Below are 21919 nucleotides of genomic sequence, written 5' to 3' on the forward strand. Positions count from 1 at the left end.
GAGTTAACAGAAGACACAGCATTTATGCACTTCTGATTAATATTGCTGTGTAAGAATCCAGGTAAATAACCACATTTTGTATTTACCTTTCAAAGCAGGGATGTCGCAAAAATGAAAAATGGGTTTGCTCACAAAAGCCTTTGTCTCTGGAACACTGCTATAAGTAGCTCACTATCTAGGTTGCAAATGGTAATACAGGGTAGTGTGTCCTATTTTTCCATGCTTGCAGAGAAGATACAATACGGGAATTCAGCCTTGGTAATTACTAATACACCACACAGACACAATTACACGCTGTGTACTGCATAAAGGAATCACTTGTGGTCTGCCTCCATTACAAAGAGCAGTAGGGGGCCAGCATGCAAGAAGACAAAATGCTGTACAAGGAGGAAGGAGACCAGAAGAGTTGATGTACCCAAATACAAGGACCTTGATTCTTTTTGGAGTGATTTAAGTCCCCTTCCATCAATTATCGTCCTTTGTCTCCAGAGTCTTATCACAAGCAGCATTACAGGAACTGAACAAAACAATACTCAGGCCCAAATAACCCTGTGAACTGTGCTGACATTTCCACACCCTGTTGCTGTGTTTGACCAGGTTACTCAGATTTAAAAAAACACAACAAAAAACTCCACACAGAACAACAACAAACACTCCTGTTTTAAATAACATGCTCAGCCCTTCCTGGTGTCTTTTCTGCTGTCAGTGTAACTGGTACCTCGTGTTGCCGCACCTTGGTGGTGAGGTGATATAAAAACCTTTACAGCACAAATTCAGATTGACTTTCTCTAATATGACAACTTTGCAAATGAAGATTTTCAGCTTTGTAGAGTTCTTAATAGGCTTATTTTTAAGCTAATTAGATCCTTCCCCTTGCCATTTGCATGTCCTCTAACCCCTTGCACAAATCTGAGCTTTGGGTAAATGAAGAATTACAAATAACAAACTTAACTCAAATGTATTTCAAGAAGTGCTCTGCTGATACACTTTGATTTCTGCATTAAATTGGTCAGCTGTCTACTCATTCACTTTTACTGCTCAGAATCAGAGTAATAAGCTTTTCTTTAGCGATATGTGAAGTTTTGAGGGTAAAAACGTAAGCATGAGATCAATGAAAAGCATCTATTTTTTCATTCATTCAAACTATATATGTGACATTTCATGGTATTTCTTGACAGGACATTGCAGTCATTGCTCATCTGAAAATAAATTAAAAAATGTGGAAAGTAAAAAAAAAAAAAAAAAAAAAGGACCTTAGGAAAGTCAGCTATTTTTGACAGTAAGTCAGCTTCTGTGAAACAAAGCCTTGTCTTTCAGAAAGTATTTACGATCTATGAGGAAAAAAAATATATCCTTGGGCTAAAATGTTTACTGGCACCTAGGAGTCTGAAGAGAGCAAGTCAGGCCTGTGGTTTTTTGAGGGCACTTTATCATCGCCTGCATTCTCAAAGGGATCTGTGAATGAATAGAGCTGGATTACTCAGCCTTCTATTCCACGCCTATTCCTCTCCATTTTCCTTGGCAAGACTGAGAGCCCAGCTATTTTTAGTTAGGCAATTTTCTATTTTTAGACAAATATCAGTTAAGAGACATTTGTTAGGAAAAATCCGAAAAAAGAAAAACACAAAAGGGGGAGGGGACGAGGCTTCCCATCTCATATTGTGAAGCAAGTCCTTCAACCTGTAACTCCAGGCGTTTCAGCTGCTTCCAATCTTGGAAAAATAAAGAAAATTCAGAGTTCAGGGATTTAAAAATAAACCTACCCTCTGGCAAACAGACCAAAATACAACAAGCTGTTACTATGTGAAACAGTGACTACAAAAACAAAGAACATTCTCCAATGACTAGATTGGGATAAAACTTTGGAGCTATTAAGCTATAAGAATGTTACACAGACATGTAAGATTTTTCCAGTTTCTCAGCCAGATATATCATGTTTTGGAGAAAGAAACAGTCATCTGTGAAATAGACCTAGCTTTAAGACATACAGATTTAAGTTCCCAGTTTGACAAAAAAAGGAAACATGAACAGAGTTTGAAAGATGTATACTCTGCACATATTTTTACCCTTGTTATCACATTATTTTTACAACAGTCCAGCCAAAACATTTCCAAAGATATTAAAATATTTAAAAAATGATTACTAAGAACAAAAGAGTGAAAGAAAAATAACACGAGGACCTGACCAAAAACAAGGACTGATCCTCAATAACTAAATCCAAGGTGGACCCTCAAAATATAATCGAAAGTAGCTTTTGCTCTAACATGTGCTTCAGAGCAACTGAATTTGCATGTATTCCACTTTTCTCTGTCCCTATTCTCTACAACCAGTTATGGAAAAACAAGCTATCAGGTGAGCTACTTCATTTTCATTTGACATCCATTAGGATTAAAAAATATGTTTCATGCCAACTAAATCCTTGTTGCAAATAAACCATAGTGGAAAACTAGACCTTTATTTTATTTATTTATTTATTTATTTATTTTTCAGAGAGAAAGAGAACATAAAACAAAAAAGCCAAAGCAACTAATTATGCAGCTTTCCCTTAGCTGCATTTTTTGAAGTATATTCAAAATAATAAAAAAAAAAAATGTCTACACTTGTCCTGTTATCTTTCTTATAGGTTGTAAAGCATCAAAACTCTATCAGTTATTAGATGTATAGCAACAGGATACTGCATTTATCAAGGAAAGCTTAAATAATAGCTTATAGATGGAAAGATAATGAGTCAAAATCTCATGTGTATAGGTGGAAGGGAACAAACTGTTACCTACTGGATGGGACTAATTTGGACAGTCTCAGCAACTGGAATATCTATCCCATTCAGGGACTACTTTGGACAGAATAGAGTTACCTTTCACGATTTTTCAGCTTTGAATTTTTTCTTGTGGTCTTGTAGTAGCTAATATTTACATAAAGGCCAAATTGATGGAATCGTGAGATAAGGTAAGAATATCATCTTTTGTTTAAAAATATTCACTTCTAAATTATTTGCTTGAAAAAAGTAATGAAATTAAGATTGATACATTGGAGTTGTTTCTTTTTTTTTTTTTCAGTATTTTTGAAAATGGGATATTTTCCCCTTCATGACCTTTTTGTACTTAACCATGGTTAGGAAAAATATAGGAAAAAACTCACTCATGAAAATATTGGGTTACAAACATGTTCTCCAAAGGCTCAAAACTCAGAAAGCAGAGAAAGACCAAAGTAATAATGCAAAAATGCTGAAGATCTTGAAGCCCATTCCATGATTTTGTCATACATGAGGTTAGCAATAATGGTTTGGCTCATACTTACTAAAAATGAAACAAGAAGCAAGCACTTAAAAAGCCTAAATCATCATTTAAATGAAATTCTTTGGCCAGTTGACCCTGTCCAATCATCTTCTGGCCTGTGGAAACTGGTAACAGTAGCTGGTTTTTTAGCTAGCAGGTCTTCAACCAACTTACAAAGGAAATCAATAATGCTATCCCCATTTTACAGACAGGGAAACTGAAGCATTAAGAGGAAATGTAACTTGTCCAAGGTCACACAACAGTATTTGGCAAAGCTATTAATAAAATCCAAGTCTCATGAGTCCTAGTCCAGGGCAGTATCCAATAGACTGTACTGTCTTTAGATCACCCTGAATAACCTTTCTTACATACAAGTTTACTTTCTATACTGTCCCAGATCTTCAGCCCATGGTACCTGAAATAATTCCACCGATTTTAACAGCTGAAGAGCTGACTTGATGTGTATTTCTTGGCTTGTTGATATTCAGTATTATGTTATGATACCAAGACAAGAAAATACTCTTATTACATTAAACAAACTCCAACAGTTGCCTTACTTCTCCTAAAAGGAGCACATTTAGAGAGTTATATGGGTTTATTTACTACAAATATACAGATAAGAGTCTTAATTGATATGAAGAGGCTTTCAGAATCTAATTAACCTCCCAGCTAGTCATTAGCTCTGTGACCTTTAGAAATAATTGGCAGAATGATATTTTTTCCCTTCATCTCATTCAGAAATTCCCCAACAAGTGACTAATCCTGCATGCACTGTAGGACCCCCAGCTCACCTGTAAGAGTTGGTGGGATAAAGTGTAGTAAGTCCATCATCAAAACAGGACTGTGGTATTCCTCCCAGGCACAATATACTACCCACACAGTCTACCACATGCACACAGCTTTTGCTGCTTTAATGCTATCCTCATCATCTCCAACCTTCCAATGTGCTAAAGATGTGCTAAGTTTTATGTCTCAAGGGGACTCATTGGAGACTTAGTGGTATTTCATGCATGTTACCACTCTGTTGTTGGTCAACCTAAACATCTACCAGATTTTCAGTTTAAGCAAGTTCTTCTAGAAAGCCATGGAGGTATTCATTTTTACCTATCTTTAGTTGCATGTTTTCATTACACATTTTTTAGTGCAAAATCCTTTCTTAGCAAGCAGCAACACACACACACAAACAATATTATGAATCCCACCACCCTACATGCCTTGGTATTGCTTTTTTTCCTAACATCTTAACAATAAGGTGTGTAAAGATGTCTCTGTGTGTTGTAGAACACATAGGATGTGCAACCTGCAGGAAGAGTTTCAAGTGTTTACGAGTTTAGTTCTTTCCCTAGGTGGGAAATGTTGTTGTGATTGGCACTAATCTCTCTTGCTATGTGCAGTTCATTCTCCTGCACCAAACACAGGAGTACACTGGGGAAGGAAAATGCTCTGCAAAAGGTAAATGCAACAGTTACTAGAACAATGAAGTTGTATGAACCTACAGAGAACAAATTAAAATGACAGTGCTAGATTCTGATTATCTTTAAGACAGAATTTATCATTGGTAAATTACTCAAAAATGTGACTTCTTGCAAATTGGAACTACTATTTTTTTTTCCCCATGGCCAACCAGCAACACCAACACAACAACCCTAGGCTAATTAAGGTCTCCTAAAGTAGCTCAGGTTAATTCTTGACACAGTCTTTGGTGTCATTAAGAGTTCACCCAAAGTGGGTTTCTCCAAATTTACCCAATTACATTGAGAAAAGAGAGTGAGAAGAGGATGGTGGGGCATTGAGTGTAATAAGTCCCTAACAGAGAGATGGAAGGAACAGCTGGTGAGACAAGAGACACAGGACAGAAGAACTTAACAACACTCATGGGGACAGGAAGACAGAAAAAAAAGTATGTACTAGAGTGCAATTGGCAAGACGGATGAAACTGAGGATCAGCTGAAGCTGAGGAGACCCACAGAATTGGTCAAAAGAAGGTCCTTGGTATGAGAGAGAGAAACATGTTTTGACTAAAACAGAAACTAAAAGAAGATAGATTTAGATGATGTATTCAGAAGAAATTCTTTACTCTGAGGCCCAGGCCCAGGCTGCCCAGAGGAGCTGTGGCTGCCCCATCCCCGGCAGTTCCCAAGGCCAGGCTGGATGGGGCTGGGGGCAGCCTGGTCTGGTGGGAAGTGTCCCTACCCATGGCAGGGGTCTGTAACTGTATGATTTTTAAGGTCCCTTCCAACCCAAACCATTCTGTGATTCTATGATTCTAAGATAATCATGTTACAGGATCGTCATTACCTTATTTTACTACCTGTTCTTACTGTGCCATGTCTGAAATAGGACTCTAAATACTGTAAGATAGGACCAGTTAGTGTCCATTAAAATACAGTAAAATGCAGTTTTGCAAGAGTGAATGGAGAGGTGGTTGAAATGGCATATTATGCTTGTAAATATTCAGGTTAAAATAAAACAAACAAAATAAAAGAAACAAATAAAAAACCAACCAACCAAAAACAGAGTAGGGCAATGTACTGCTGAAAAGCCAAATGATGATAAGGTTTTACTGAAGGAGAAGGATTTGATGGTGTATTGCAGGAGCTGACTTCTTTCTATCTGTAAGTCTAGGTGCTTGAACTCCTTCAAAGTGAAAAAATGATTTAGAAGACAGAAGAAAAAAAAAAAAGAGAGAGAGAGAGAAAGGATTAGTTGAAGAAAGATGCCAGTGAAAGACAGAACCAAAGGCAGATAGCAAGTGAGATATATCAAAAAAGGAAAAGACACAGAAGTCATGGAAGAGTTCTTGTAAGATAAAAGACAACTGCAAAGATCACAGACAAATGTTTATGCATGCATGAAAAGTAGCAGTTTTAAGGAACAAACTTGAAAAAATTCAGAGAAGATCTGCTGGGTGATCAGCATTGATAACAGAAGCTCAGTTAGCAAAGAGAAAAACGGAGGAAGTTAGTGTTGTTCCTCTTTTTTCTCTACCAGTGATTAGTGGTATGGCAGAGGGGAACTGAGGAGGTGGATGTGTCTGTGCCAGAAAACGGAAGATATGGTTAATGGGATGAATTTGAAAGGGCTGACCTAGTAGGAGAACTTGAGTTAAATGTAGTGACCACTGAATCAGCAGACAAATAGAAGCCAGCTGGAGAAATGGGGACGATAAGTGCAGAAGGGTCAAATAAACTGACGGATCAGGGACCTGAAAAGAGCTGAAAGATGAGGCAGTTTGTGAGTTGTGAGGGAATGATTTACGTGCACACAGAGCAAGTATCAGGATATTAATGTCAAATAAACAGAATCAAAAACAGGGCTTGGTAAAAACTCACTGGAGACCTGATAAAGCCAAGACAGTGGCTGATGCTTTGACGTGAAAGAAATGACAAGGAAGACAGGACAGTGAGAGAGAAAACAGGCAGGAAATTTCACCTTAAATCAGGAAAGTCTTGATGGCTTAGCTGAAGAACCAAAGTAGATTTCTGTAACATGGCTAGGATTGTGACTGTAATTACATTTGCTGCCAAGATGCAGTATTTATACTGTAGAGTATGCCCCTCCAATGGGATGTCCTGTCTGAGCTCCTAAGCACCAAAGCTTGTGGTGCTTTGTCATGAATTCTCTTCTTACTTACAGTAGTGTGACAAAGAAATATCACTGAAATAAGTTGTGTTGCATCCACTTTGGTTTTACAGAAAAAAGGAGAAGATCTGGCCTTATGCTAAATAAACACAAAAAATGCATAATGCATGTACTTGTCAGTTGTAAAACTCTGACACGCTTGTTCCCCATTTCCTCATTGCCATAAAAAAAAAAACACACACACAAAAAAACAAAACCTCTTGACAATACAATTGTGCTGATAGTGTTAAATGACAGACCTATAAAGGTAATTTTTTTTCTGTTAAAGCGAATAGTTGCTGCTGGTATTGAAAAACTTCTAAGGAAAATTGTAAATCTAGTTGCAAAAAAGCTACTTCTGCACCAAAAAGTATGTAGTAAGTACTGCAGGATTTGTAATGACTGAAAATGTAGTCCCATTTTAAAGTAAAGGATTACAAATCTTTTAGTAATTGTGTGACAGGATTTTAAATGAGAGCTGCTGAATGTATTGTTTTTGCTATGTACATATGCCACCGGGAAGTTAACTTAAAGATGAAATTAATCTTTCCTTCTCAGTGTCCAAGGGTATAGCAACCTGGCACAGGTTCTGCTATTCCCTAAAATAAGTTACTATATCCAGCAACCAGCGTGCACTTTTTAACTGAAGCAAAACTGAATGAAAGTCTGTGGTGTGAGTGGTTTCATGGGTGAGGACATAAAAGCTTCAGTTTTAGGAATACTGTTAACTCTAAACAGAAGTCTCAGAATTAACCTCTCTCTATTTTTTTTTTTTCCAGAACTAATACATTTTATAAAACTGCCACACAGATTTCAGTGAGACTTGCAATAATTGTCATTGTTGCTGAAAATGGACAAACTTGAGTATTGCATGCAAATTATTTCTCCTTCAAGAGTATGAACTGATTTTTGGTTACCAGTGGAAGTCAGAAGTCTATTTACTGGGTAATAACTGAAATACATTCAGCTGATATATAATTTTTATAAGCTGAAGAACTCAGATAAGCCAAATTGCATGTTAATCATCTCAATTTTGAATGAGGCAACTGGAAAAGATGATCTCAATTACATAGTCTTATAATTATTAATATTACATGTGAATAAATTTGCTACATGTGTTAAAAAAGTATAAGCTATTTTTAAAAATCATTAAACAAAAAGAGTTTAACAAACAACACTAATTGAACTCAAAAAGAGTTTTAGAATTCTCTTTAATCTTAACCACTTCATTTTACATCACACCAATAATCTGATTATACAGCGATAGGTTGAGTAGGACCAAATTACGTGATCTGCAAAAACACAAGTATTAAAATTAATTTAAAATAATTTTCCTTTGAAAAACAGTGCAGTGCATGTTAGATACATGACAGTTGGTGTTTTCTGATATTTCAAATAATAAATTATAGCCTGAAGACTCATTCTTTCAGAAATGCTAAACATAATTAATCTGAGTAAATAGACTGAAAATGTCTGATTAATAAAATTAATAACCTACATGAAAATTTGTGTATTTTTTCTATTTGAGTAACAGTGGTTTAACTTAAAAGTAATTAACTACATATTACAAACCTACTCTTTTTTTTTTAATATAGATTGTTCAAAAAAGTGATACCATATTCTAATCACTGATAACACAGTTCTACCACAACTGAGAAAGTAACTAAATAGTTAATTATGTCCAATGTGAACAGAAATTGGACTCTAAATTAAAGACCTTTATACAGTTGACAGTTATATTTCAAATTTTCATAAGTCTACCTAAAAAAGTTTTCTTTCTATAATTCTGTGCAGAGATCTAAAAGCACAGCTATGCCCTTTTCCTCCACTGAAATATAGTTATTGAACAGTCATTTAGTTAAAAATGATCAGATTTAATAACACTGTCTGATTCTCAGCTGCTGTTGATTGCCCTAGAAGAACATGATTAAAAACCTGCAAGTGTGAAATCTAGCTGTCTGAAAGCAAGAAAAAATGGACTACTTACATGGAAAATATGTGTAACGTCGTCACTTTAACTGATCAATTTAAATATTTAAATGTGTGGCAGATTTATATCCTGTATCTAAAAATATATCCAAACCATTTCTCAGATTGCATACTTTTGTGGGTCTTGGTTCTCTATTGTACTATTGTTAAGTGATATTGTTAATTGGTACTGTTAATTATCAAGTAAAGGCATGGTAATATGGGACACTTGTTCAAAACCTGTGCTTGCACAAGCACTCCTTTGATCCTGAAACAGAAAACATGGTGTGGCTTATGCATTTTGCATTACAGGCAGAACATTGAAAACCATAACAGCAAAACAATCAAATGCCTTAATGTAGAGCTGACAAAACAAATGAAAAACAAAACAAAAGCAACCAAAATAATAAACAACAAACCACCCCAAAACATAAAAATGCACTTCATTGGTAGGTTAGTGAAATAAAATACTGTTTGTTTCCGTTAATTCCTTTCATTTGGCTGCTTTTAGAGCAATGAAAAGGGATGCCCAACAAATTTTGGATATAGCAAGAAAATTATGCATTGTCATGAAAAATTGCCTATCAGCCTACCCAAACTGGGACGCTGTTCATGCAGGAAATGGACTTGGTAGGTGCAGAAATTGCTCTTTCTTAAAATCACGAAGTTACACCAGAATGGACATTATTTTACATTTTATGTTTTCACCCTTTTTTTTTTTTTTTTGAAAAAACATAGTCTTCATGATCAAAAGTCTTCATTCAATGTGAAGAAGTAGTGAGTCCCTTGCAAGTGGCTTACTTTCCCAATTCCCACAAGAAAGCCTGCAGGAAGAAGTAAAGATATCACAGGAAACTTTTCCTGCTAAGAATAATCTGGCTCTGTGCCACTGAAAGAGGACAGGGAATTATTTTGGGGACAGATTTTGAATTCTGCTGAACAGGACATGGGCCGACCAGCTCTGGGTGACAGGAAAGGCTTCATGTCAATATAGGAGATTTGAACTAAGAGAAGAAAAGAGATGATGGAGAGGAGGAAGAAATTATGTACTTTCCTCTTAGTGCTAACTCACATTAATTTTGCTTCTGCTGACAGAACATCACCTTCTCCTAACAGGGGAGAAAATCTGCTAGGAGATCACGAAGGAAGCAGAACAGCCCCACTCCATATGCTGACATGAGGATACACAGAAATGTGATATACATTACTGTGTTACAGTCTTTGCCAATCTATGGTGTTGGACTGTGACATCTTGCAACAAGTGTAATGATGCTCGTTATGCAGTATATTTTCTCTATCAAAATGGTGTATTTGTAACTTACACACTTTTCTTCTTCCATTGGTAGTCTAAAATACAGCAATGATGCAGGTGCCAATTCCAAAAGCAACAAACTCTCATTTTTGACAATATCCAAATTATTTAAAAATCTGAAACTAACTCCTTTAAAATTATCTGAAATAATTTAAATGTGTAAGTGAATGATCGAAGTTTCATTGATTTTCAAGACCCTATCCTTCCAAAACTCTGTAAATCATACCACTAGATGCCTGACCAATTAGGTGCTTTGAAAAAAAGGACTTGTGTAAGCCACATAGGCAATTTTTTCAGATATTACTCTGAGTGTTTTGCTATTCAAACAGAATTATTGAAAGCTTCATTTACTTGGGATGGCTTGAATCTTAATGTGATTAGATATTAAACTGATTTTTCTGTAAATAGTACTGCTTAACATTGAAAATATTGAATTTTAATGAATAATTTCCAGTAATGGTAAATACAACTTGCCCTGACTAAATTAATTTTTGAAAGTAATTGTAAGGTGTCTCCATCATTTTGATAGTGCTGCTTCAGTACTGTTATCACTATTATTACCATTACAGCATTCTGTACGAGAGAGAGCTGTAACATTTGTTATTACGTGTAGCTCACAAGTAAACTTTCCTTGCAATCTGTTAAACTTCCCATTTCTGTAAATAAGCAAAAGCTTCTAGAAAAGTCACTTGAATGCCTTAAAGCAGTGGTTCTAAATCTCTTTAAATTTTCTTCCATGTCTCTTACAATGCCTTTCTTCTGCTCCTCCTGGCCAGAGGACATCGTAACCTTTGGAGTGAGGACACAATGCATGCAATGTTTTATGGGGAGCACATCTTTAGGAACTGCTAGGAGACAAGGAGAAGATTCAGCTGGGAGGTAGTGGCTAAGGCATGGAGAGGACTCAAGGGACAAAGCAGCACAGAAATCCAGGCAACTGGGGGCAAGAGATCCCATCACAGGAGTTTCAGTTGAGCATTTGATGCTCAGCAGGAGAACACAGCTCACAAAATATAAGGGTTCCCTCCAGTCTCTGCTGCTCTTCCATGTCTCACACCATCTCCATCCCCTCCCAACAACGCTCCTCCATCCATGTTCTGTTCTCTTGCTGCTAGGTCACCCCCAGGGTGTGACCCTCAAGAAAACATGATTGGTCTGTCAATTTGAGCACCTTGTTCTCAAAGCAAAGTCAAAACAGAGCCCTCAGAGAACACAAAATCTTACCTCAACAATATCTGAATTCGTTCGACTCTCATGCGGCTCATTATACTCGGTATATTTCAGCAGCACTTTGTCCATATCGGTGCTGGCATACTGGAACAGTTTGTTGGTGCTGTTGAATATGATCAGAGCAATCTCACAGTCACACAGAACACTCAGCTCATAAGCCTTCTTCATTAACCCAAATTTCCTCTTTGTAAATGTCACCTGGAGATAAAAAAAAAAAAAAAAAAAAAAAAGGCCATCAAAAATCCCCAAGTTAATCTTTGTAGTCCTTCTTCTTTGTTTTGGAAATATACATGACTGCTGTTGTCCTTGAATTGAGCAAGTTCAGAAGGAAAGCATGTCAGTACAAAGAGAGTTCCAAAATAGAATAAAAGTATGTGTATTTGCTATGTAAGTGAGGAAATGTATTTAATTCTCACTACAAAATATTCAAGGTACAGGTAAAGGCTACAGTACATTTTCTTGTAGTTCTACAAAGGTTTGATGCTACATCTTTGTAACATTTCAATTCCTGTAGTTTTCCCTTAAACACTTTGTACTGCGTAGGTCTCTGCCATGAATATCTTAAAGCTGCAGCTTAGATTTGCAATGGCAAATAGCTAGAAGACATGCAGTCAATTTCTGTTTTTGATAGTGATTCACTAAGATTCAATTGCCACACAACTCCTGCTAAATTTCAGCAGAAGAAATTACTTGATACAGAATTTAAGTAGTGTAAAAAAGATACACTGTTCATGGAAACACAGAATAGTTTTGAGGAAATATCTAGTATTAAAAAGTTAAGAACATCTTATTTAATGCTCAAGTTCTTATTTGAAAAATTAAAAATATAAAGAAAGAATGAAGAAGAACACTAGTTGGCCAGCAAGTAATATCATCTTTGAAATAAGGTCTTTTTTTTTATACACAGATGTAGCACACTTTATCTCTTTTCAAATTAGATGCTCAGAAATATGAACTGACATTTTTTAGTACAAAGGACTTTGGGTCATGTTACAGAGGTAAAAGCAGGGATGTGTTTAGAGTTCTGAGTAGGTCAGCTAATGTCCTGACACTTCATGAAAGCCTAGGCGGTAGGAAAAACATCTGTACTCTACATAACTATAACTTTCCACAGAGACTGTTTTGACAAAGAAAGTCTCTGAACAGCATATAAATGCTTTTCTTCTTTCTTTTCTGCACTAGCTTACGAGCTCCAATAAGACATGTGGCTTAGAATAAGAAAAGTCCATTAGATGCTTTAGCTAATCATATGCTTGAATTTGTTTCTCTTTGTTCTGTTTCTTCATGTACGCAATTTCCACCAAGTGTATGCAATAACTGTGAATTTTTTACATCTATTTTCTTCTCCATTAATTTTGAGTGAAAAGATTTTTTTTTTCAGATAAAATATGGTTTTGCTAAGGCTATAACTAATCAAATTTAATATGTAGACAGGGTATTTGATACAGCAAGGACGGGTGATCACAAACCAAGTTTGTAAATCAGCCCAATCCCATACTTGTTGCTCAGTTTTTTAATGAGTAGTATCTCTGCACTTTAACGCTGTGGCAAGAAGATTCCTTTCTACGCAGTTCATAAGGCTGCTGTTTTAACTTGTCACACTCCTAATGCAGGTTAATGCTAACTGCAACCCCAGCCTACCTTAAGATCCCACCAGGTCATGCCTTGGAAAACGTGACCTTTAAGTATTTCTAATCCCTATTTGTTAGTCCACCTCAAAAAGATAAGGCTCTGTGCCAACAGTATGAACAGTTATTCTCCCAAATGTATATTGAATATCATTCCTTTTCTTGTCATTTCAATCTCTTTAGCCTCTGTCAATGTACTGTTGAGAAAGATGGACTGCTATTAAGTACAATTATTCAAGCATTTTATAAACACATTTTCCATGGTCCTGGTCTCAAGTATGTATAGTTGATTGTAAATTCTATCTAAATTTGTCTGTCTCAATAGCTTTTGATATTTGGAATGAATAATGTGATAGGTAACAAAACGTCATTCAAATTCTGAAAAATAGACTAGTCTTTCAAATACTGCTTTAATGTTTTCTCTGATTACAGAAAATTGCAATGTATTTGTTGAAACATTTTTATGTATTTAACATTTAGAAAAAGCTAAACACAGAGAAAATAAAATGGACTAACTCTACATATTTTTCTGCATCTAAAACGCCTTTCAATCAACTTTTTGACCACAGTGCTGTAGGTGGAGTGTCTCTACACAGTATGGTTTCTGTTGCACATATACCTCAGAATTTAGCATGTTACAGCTTCCTACCATCAAAGTACACTCCAGTACAGAAATATCTTTAAAGCCACTGTTTGTGTTTACTGTTAGGTCCTCCTGAACATTTAGAGTAACCACACAGCTGTGCTGCATAGCACATACTTATTTCATAATACTTATCCCCAGAATGATACTGGTTAGAGTTCCTTTTTGTGGAAACTGAAAAAAGAACAAGAGATAAGCTAGACTTTTTTTTCTTTTTTTTTCTTTTTTTTCTTTTTTTTTTCCCTTTATTTAAAACATAATCTTAATTTATCTGAATTTGATTTGCTCTTAACTCCTTGATCCTTCAAATATTTTCAAAATCTACCAGATAATATTTTAGCCACTGCTGCTTGGTGCATTAAAAGCAATCACTTTCTGTACAGTGATCTGCAATGTTACTTTTCCTTTCAAATATGCTATTCATTGTGTCATATCTCTACATATATATATTGCATATTCATATATGTAAAATTAACTTGCTTTTACAACAGTTTCTATGAGTCAACTTGTATTTTCAAATGTATAAAGAAAGGCCCGTAACCTCAGGAAATTTAAGAATATGGTTCAAGCCATTTAGAAACAAATGGCCTTCTATCATACTCTCTTCTATGTGGCTACTGAAGTAAGATGAACAAACTTGTCTTCCATACTCCGCAATATTTTGGTGAGTTATAGAAGTACGCAATGTCTTTATTATTTAGCTTCTCTCTATATTCTCAATTTGTTAACCATTTGTTATGTTAATCATACTCAACTAACTTAGAAGTATCTAATAAACATTGTTAAGATAGCATACAGTATTATAGTATTACAAAAAAAAAATCCAAGTGGTAAAAAACAACACAAATTATTTAAAACTTTTGGTCTTTTTTTTTTTTTTTTTTTTTTTTGTCTAGGTGGAAGACATGAAATCTTAAGATGCTCATCCTGCACTTTTTCTTGTACTGACTCAGCACTGAAAATGAACAAGACACACACAATCCACACCAGCTTTTGAGCAGCTGCATGGTACCAAAAATCTGAGCGGTCACATAGTCTCACTGTCCTATACTGCATTCAAAATTTTCAGTCATGATAGTATTGTATATCAGCTTACAATTTAATTTTGTCATTTGACATAAAGAGCAGTAGTGAGACTGAAAGTAAACACACATACAAGGTGACAATTCATCAACTTATTTGAAAAAAGGATAACCAAAATACTGCATGCATTTCAACAGTACCTGCTTCATATTTAACTTTTTTTTCAGTGGCAAGAATCAAAACACTTAAGTATTCTTCCTGTAAATATTAATTAAGATATGATTAATTATGCCTGCTGTCTAAACCACTGATAATTTGCAGATCTTTTTCAGGTTACAGTTTTTCTGATTTTTAGAAGAATGATAGACAACATATGAAGTCCTTCTCTTTGTGGGCTATGTTTTATAATGATAGTGTGAGAATTGGGAGGAATGAAAGTGGAGTGGAGGGAGGAAGTGGAATAGATAAGAGACCAGTGTTCAACAGTTTTTCAAACCTTTTAAGCATGTATATATAAAACACAAGGTTTGAAATAGTGACACTGTTCCTAAATACTTTTATGAGGCTTTTTTATGCATAGTTTAGAATGTATTGCAAAAAGAGCAGTGTGTAGAGAGCAGCACATTTGCCTCTTAAACATGAGAAAAAACAACCGAATTCCAACCCTGTACATTAATAACAACAAAAAAACAAACACTAGCCTAGTACTACGACTACTCTTAACACTATCATTCATTTATTTATTTAAAGTTCACTTTAAAAAACTTAAAACTGTCCTCTTAACAGGAATAGTGGTACCTAGAAGTTAGATTACTAAATCCTGCAGCATTTTTGTATGTGAAGAAGTATAAATGCTTATGACTTTACAGGTGCTGCTTTCAAATATTGGGAAAATTAAAAACACAATGATGGAGTGAGCTTCCAACGTCCTTGATATAAGTCAAGGTAAGCTTTTTATACATTTCAGATTAAATTCTGGCTAAAGATGAAACCTATGGTATGTGCTAAAGGAAAGGCATTGACAAAAGAGGATTGTTAAAAGGACGTCTTTCCACTTCAGCTCTGGGTCTTCCTTAGTAAGATGGAAACACCTCTCAGCTAGCTCTTCGGGCATAAAGCTGCAAGAGTCTTCTGATGGATGTTTGATGGACTAGTCACTGCAGACAGCCTGAATACATGGCTACATAAGCACACACTGTGATATATTCCATTTAGTCGGTAATTTGGCCCAGAGGCAGCCTTTCTTACTTAATCTCTAGTAACTAAAACTTACGAAAACTAAATACACTAGAAGGTAATGTTTTTTGATTATGAGTAAGAATTCATTCATGTCCTGAAATTTAAATGTGTGTTCATATGTGCATGTGTGAATGAGTCCATCCCATTTTTCAAACCAGATACTAGTCAATGGTAATAGCGGTCACTGGCAATAGTCTTTATTCAGCTAAGTCTGTAAAAAGAAGAGTGGGCTTCTTATAGATGATAATTCATCAGTGGAGGGACAGAAACAACTACAAACACTCCCAGCTGATGAACACAGCCTTCAGGACACTTCTATCTATCTATCTATCTATCTATTTATTTAAATTCAGGCCCTTCCAGTCCTTCTTCTGAAAACTCACACATTCTGAGAGGCTGATTTTGGATGGCCAAGCCATTACACTGATACTATTATGAGTACTCCATATTCATCACTAACAATCACAGCATATGTACTAACATTTTCTGGTTTGAAAGTAGCAGTCCTGTGATCTTTCAAGCAATTCAGTCCAGTCTGTGGCAAAGTATCAGTGTTCCCCTTACTTATTCCTATCCTGATTATAAAGATATATAGTTGCTGACATAGAAAAATGAGAGAAACAGGGATTGTGCACATAATACTTCCCATGTATGTTTCCTGCCATTAAACATGTGTGAGTGACTAGTGAAAAACAGGAACGACTGATGCATAGAAGTATCTGTTACTGACCAGACGGTCAGTAAGAAATATGATTCTCTTTCTCCTTATTTCATCCAGAATGTGTAAATTTTTGACACCAGGGCTGGAGTAGGCATGGCAGATAAAAGGCATATGACAAGTAGGAGGTACTATGTGAGCAATCTACCTAACTTTCAACAAAAATAGTCAAGTAGGCAACGTATAAACCAAAGGGCTCTTCACTAAAATGCACTGCCAGGCACCTAATCCTACCGTATGTTGCAAACCCAAATAAATACTAGAAAGGCAAGTTCTCTTGTCATATTTTTTTTCTTCCACTTCCTCCTATTCAATTTGTGTTTAGAGCTGTTTGTCATATGATGAGGCTTGGCTGCAACAATCTTTACAGCAGCACTCAGTGGGCCTGGGAAGAAGCACCAGTGCAGGATTCGCTCTAGACAAACCTCCCTTTATGCAACGCTTAGGCATGTCGTATTAAATGAAAGGCTCTTTAAAGAGCAGTGAAGAACCCTTCGGCAGCCTGCTTCCATATTCTTGTTACCCTCCAGCATAATTTACAGGGATGAGACAGCAGTGATTTATGCTGGTAAAAGAGCTATTGTCTTGGAAAGCCTCAAGCGTATTGAGCTATGAGTTGCTGAATAGTCCAGATAAAGAGGAGTTCTAAGCAGGATGCCCTAAAATTATAGCTATAACAAATAAAATGTTCATGATTAATCTCTTCAAAAAAAGAAGGTTTTGTACTTCTTTGTTATGTCCTGTTTTTAGTATATCAGTACATAAATAACAGATCAAAAACTTAAAATAGTGATACTGTTCAGTCTGCCCAAATCCTACACATCATGGTGGATCTCTGAAATGAATTTTTCCATTGTAAATCAAGAGAGGAGGGATAATTGGAAGAAGTGTTAATTAACAGATGATACCGCAACTCAGAAATTAGTAGGTTACACTTCCCGCTTTAAATTACAAATTAAGATCTAAAAACAGACAGGAATGCAAGAATAATAATAGTTAATCTCTGATACATCACTTCCTTTGTTGAATCAGAGAGATAAGATTAATTTCATTATATACAGATGTACATATACATATGTATTTTAGGTAAAGAGATCATAATAAAAAAATCATCATTATCAAAGCCACAGTAGATAATACACAATACTCAAGAAAGCTAACTTTTTTTTTTTTTTTTTTGTATGCTATCACCAGTTCAGGCAGGTACAAATAGATGTTTAGGGTAAAAAACATGTTTACTAGTTCTGTGCTGCTTAAATGTTCATAAGGTAAAGGTCAAAGAATATTTCATTCCCTGCTGAGCAAATGGTCAGGAAGCACATTTGTCTGCATTTCCTGTCATAACAGGAAGAGTGTAACTTCTTCCTCTCTACAATGGCTTCAGTTCTGCTTCCCACCTCCAGCTCTTTCTCCCCCAGGGCTTTCCAAGTCATTCCTTGCAAGACAGCAATGCTGTGCCTCTGTCTGCACTGGTTTTCAGCTCCGCTGTGCTGGCAGATGCCTCATTCACTACTGTTCTCTCCTTAGGCTTCTTGCTCACACTTAAAATTGAAAGTAATTTGACCTAAATATTTACCTTATGCTAATTCACTCTAAATTATGTTCAGAACATACATTTGCAATACAAGCACACTTAACCTGAAATATAAGGCATTCTAGAAATGCATGGTTCAGATCAGCAGCTCTCTTCCAACTTTACTTCTCAGGTAGCCTTGTGCAATGTGAAAAATGCTGTCTCAGAGCTTAAAGATCACTACAGTTTTGGAGTCATTAAAACTTGGGATTGTACTCTTTGCTAATGGAGCCTAAATTTACCTCTGGGAAAAAAAAAAAAAAAAAAAAAAAAAAAAGAAATGTGGTCTAACTGTAATGCTAAAATACCAGTGACATGTTTTACTATATACAATTTAATGTAAGCAAGCAAGCAAGAAATGTAATTCAAATATGTAAAAGATAAAGGATATGTCATGATTAAGACTATGGTTTATTGAACAGAACGATGCTTAGTTGCAGAGATAAGCATCTATGGCTTTATATGGAAACATTCTCTAGGGTGAGTGTGAGTGTGTGTGCGCGCACGTGTGGAAATCACACAATTTCTGATCCTGAATAAAATTGAGACTGAAAATATCAGGAAATTGGTAGAAAAAAAGTTTCCTGTATAGTTTGCATTCGTGTTAGTACTAATATGCAATGTTTTTCTCTGTTTCTACAGGGGAGTTTCTGATTCAGCTGATAGTCTCTTACTCTTTGCTTTTAAATAGAACTGAAGCATAGATAAAAATAGATGCATGAGGCTGAAATTAGTTTTGAAACTAGCAGCATTAGGTATCGAAGTCAGTAGAACAAATCTAGGTCTTCCTGCAAATGGCCATTTCCCTCTGGGGTATTCTTCCCCTGTCCCATAACCTCACCTCACTTATCTGCCTTAATTAGTTCTCTGTGGGGCTGATAACTGCAGTCAGTCTTGCTTTATAACTTTACAGATCTGCTGGAATCAAAGGATGATAAAAAAGTCTACTTATGAAAAAGTTAAGTAGTGAGTGTTTATTACTGTAATATCCCATATAATTACTTAGACGTGATACTTTAAAGGGGTGTTTTAAATATTTAAGTACCTTAATATAGAATTATACACTTCCTATAGCATTTAATAAAACTAAAACTAAAAATAATAAAAAAGACCCCAGCAACTCATTACAAATTGGAAGAGTTTTAAACAGTGTGATAAGCTCAACTCAGTTTTAACTGTGAATCCATCAACATTGTGCTTCAGAAGCAGGAAAAAGAAATGTAGAACTAATGATCAAGGTGATCAGAGAGATCACCATATAAGAACAGATCTTTCTGGATAGTAACTAGAAAAATTAGCATATTAAAATCAGAGGGTATTCCAGACCTGATGCTAGAATGTCATTGGGTTAATCAGCCCTCGTTCCTGGGTCAATGTACCTCTGGGTTTAGCTCTCAGACCACGGATTTAACAAGACATTTTGCAAGTGACCTTGTATAGAAGTATATCATTACGTCATTACACCTATTTATTTTAAGCCCTGTCTGGACTGTTGTGAAGGAAGTTTCAGATGATCCCAGCCTACAGTAGACCACAAAAGGCCCTCACAAAAGCTAACAAAATATTTCAAACTGTTGAAAAATGAATAGAAAATTTATAAGGACTTTTCTGAGGGGACTGAATGCAATTTCTCCTTCATATGTTGACAATGACAGAACTACTTTTTTTTTCAATTAAGAAACCCCATGAAAATAATGTTCACCCACGTCTTTGCAAATGCCCTTCCTTTTTTTTTTTTTTTTTAAAGTAATCCAGAATTCTTCATAACAGCCTTCACCAATGTGTCTAATGGAAATTTCTGCACAGTGAACTTGTAGCTTTCAGGAGCTTTCAACATCCATTTTCAGTTCTAAAATTTTTGGCTATCAGTTCTATTGGTGGTATAACTAACATCATGTATAGTCGACCCTGATGGGTGGTGGTCAAGGTTACCGTAATTTCATGAGCCCAAGCAACAACAGCAGCAATTTATTCCATACTTATGAAGAGTACATACCCAGTGTCATAATAGGAACAAGAAAGTGTCTAGTCATATTGACTGTTTATAACAGGATTCTCTTGAGAATTTTCATTTACATTTAAGACCATGATGGTAACCAAAATACCCAAATAAATATGCACTCTAACCCTGGCCGTTATTTATACTCTGTCTCTCTCTGGCTAGATGCAGAGTGAGAGGGAATTTTTCGGATGGGCATTTATGAAAATTGCACAACTGGGGTTAATCACAGAAGATTTAAACATTCTTGCTGCCTTTGTCATCACACAGTAGCTATGACGGCCAGGAAAATATAGCCAACTGGCAGCCCACATGAAGCAACATTAAATTAATGACTCCCCCTAGTTAAAAGACTGAATTCTTCACTCACTGAAGTCAATGACAGAGCTCTTGCACAGTCCAGCGTTACAGGACTGGGCCTCTAATGTCTAGGTTGCAGTAGTTTTCCTTTAACTTATCCCAACATTTTGAAGTTTCAAATAATTTCTGAAATACTGCAGATCACACAGCATATTGCACATTTCCATGAGCTTTGCAGCCAGAGACATATGACTCTTTGCACGGTGTCAACTTTCATTTATTACCAGTATGGTCACTAAAGTACACAAATCCAGCCAACTAGACTTGCTCTAGAAATCCTCTTGAAGGGAGGTCAGCACTATTTTTGTCCTTCCCTATCCACTTGCACAAGCCCTTTGAACAGTAGCAGAGTCTCCTGCCACAGTAGTGTGGAAGAAAACAGCTGTTATACTGCAAGAACAAGGACCCCATTCAATGGTTAGCCTAAATAGCTAGTCAGGACACTGGGAAATTAGTAGAAAAGCAAGGACAGCAGTCATCTCCCACAGGCCTTGTAGTAGTTTAAAAATTTTTTGCACTAACTGTGTTACCTAAAAAGATTCATCCTTGCAGTGAGGGAAGTCAGAAGAATTCAACTTTAGCTATACCCCCTGGTTCAATACACGCTTTGCATATTTCTCTCTATTTGTGCTGTCCTGATGAGAATTCATATGCTTGATTATGCTGAGGCTGCACAGTCATGTACATCATGTTCCCATCTTACATGCCTTGTACTTGTGATACCATACTGAGTTTGCATTTAAAAAAAACAACAATACAGTTTCAAGTCAACAGATTTGCTGCTGCTTTTGTGGACATGTTTAGGACAGGTGATTAGAAGGGAAACAAAACCAAACAGTTTAATAAACTGAATAGTCCTTCATCCATATCCAGGTAAATGGAGTTACAAATAAGTTTTGCAGAACTGTGCTTTAGATGGTACCTTAATTTCATTAATCAAAAACTTTATTTATTTATTTATTTTGGTGCAACTTTTAATCTATGCTGTTCTTTCAGGATACTTATGTCATCAAATAAAAAAAAATAATAACATAAACCAGTTACTGTTTTAAGGTTACTGGATGTGTATAAGTTAGAAAACACATCAACTGATGCACCTTCTAACAGAAGCAGCAATGGCTCATGGGATACATTATATTTGAAGAGATAGTAAGGCTTATGAAACAGTACATATCTTAAAAATGGTTAAAATTATAAGCAACTATTAGTGAAAAGCTAGTTGTCTTTAATTACATGTATATCTCTAAAACTGAAAAGCCTGATGCTGTTGTCCAAATGAATTGGTGGAAATCTTTTCACTGGCTTCACTGAGCTTTAAAGAAGGGAATAT

At 35.8% G+C, this 21919-nt stretch overlaps 1 protein-coding gene across 23 annotated transcripts in view; it reads right to left on the reverse strand.

Annotated features, from left to right (window-relative positions):
• The window catches only part of MEF2C (myocyte enhancer factor 2C), a 131611-nt gene that overhangs the window by 55399 nt on the left and 54293 nt on the right, over positions 1–21919 (reverse strand). For all 23 annotated transcript variants that reach the window (XM_035563234.2, XM_035563233.2, XM_035563227.2 and 20 more), the window contains one exon: positions 11401–11604. In XM_035563234.2, coding sequence (XP_035419127.1) covers positions 11401–11604 — 204 coding nt within the window. The remainder of the gene's footprint in view (positions 1–11400; positions 11605–21919) is intronic.

This window comes from Cygnus atratus, chromosome Z (genome assembly GCF_013377495.2).
Source record: "Cygnus atratus isolate AKBS03 ecotype Queensland, Australia chromosome Z, CAtr_DNAZoo_HiC_assembly, whole genome shotgun sequence".
Lineage (NCBI taxonomy): Eukaryota > Metazoa > Chordata > Aves > Anseriformes > Anatidae > Cygnus > Cygnus atratus.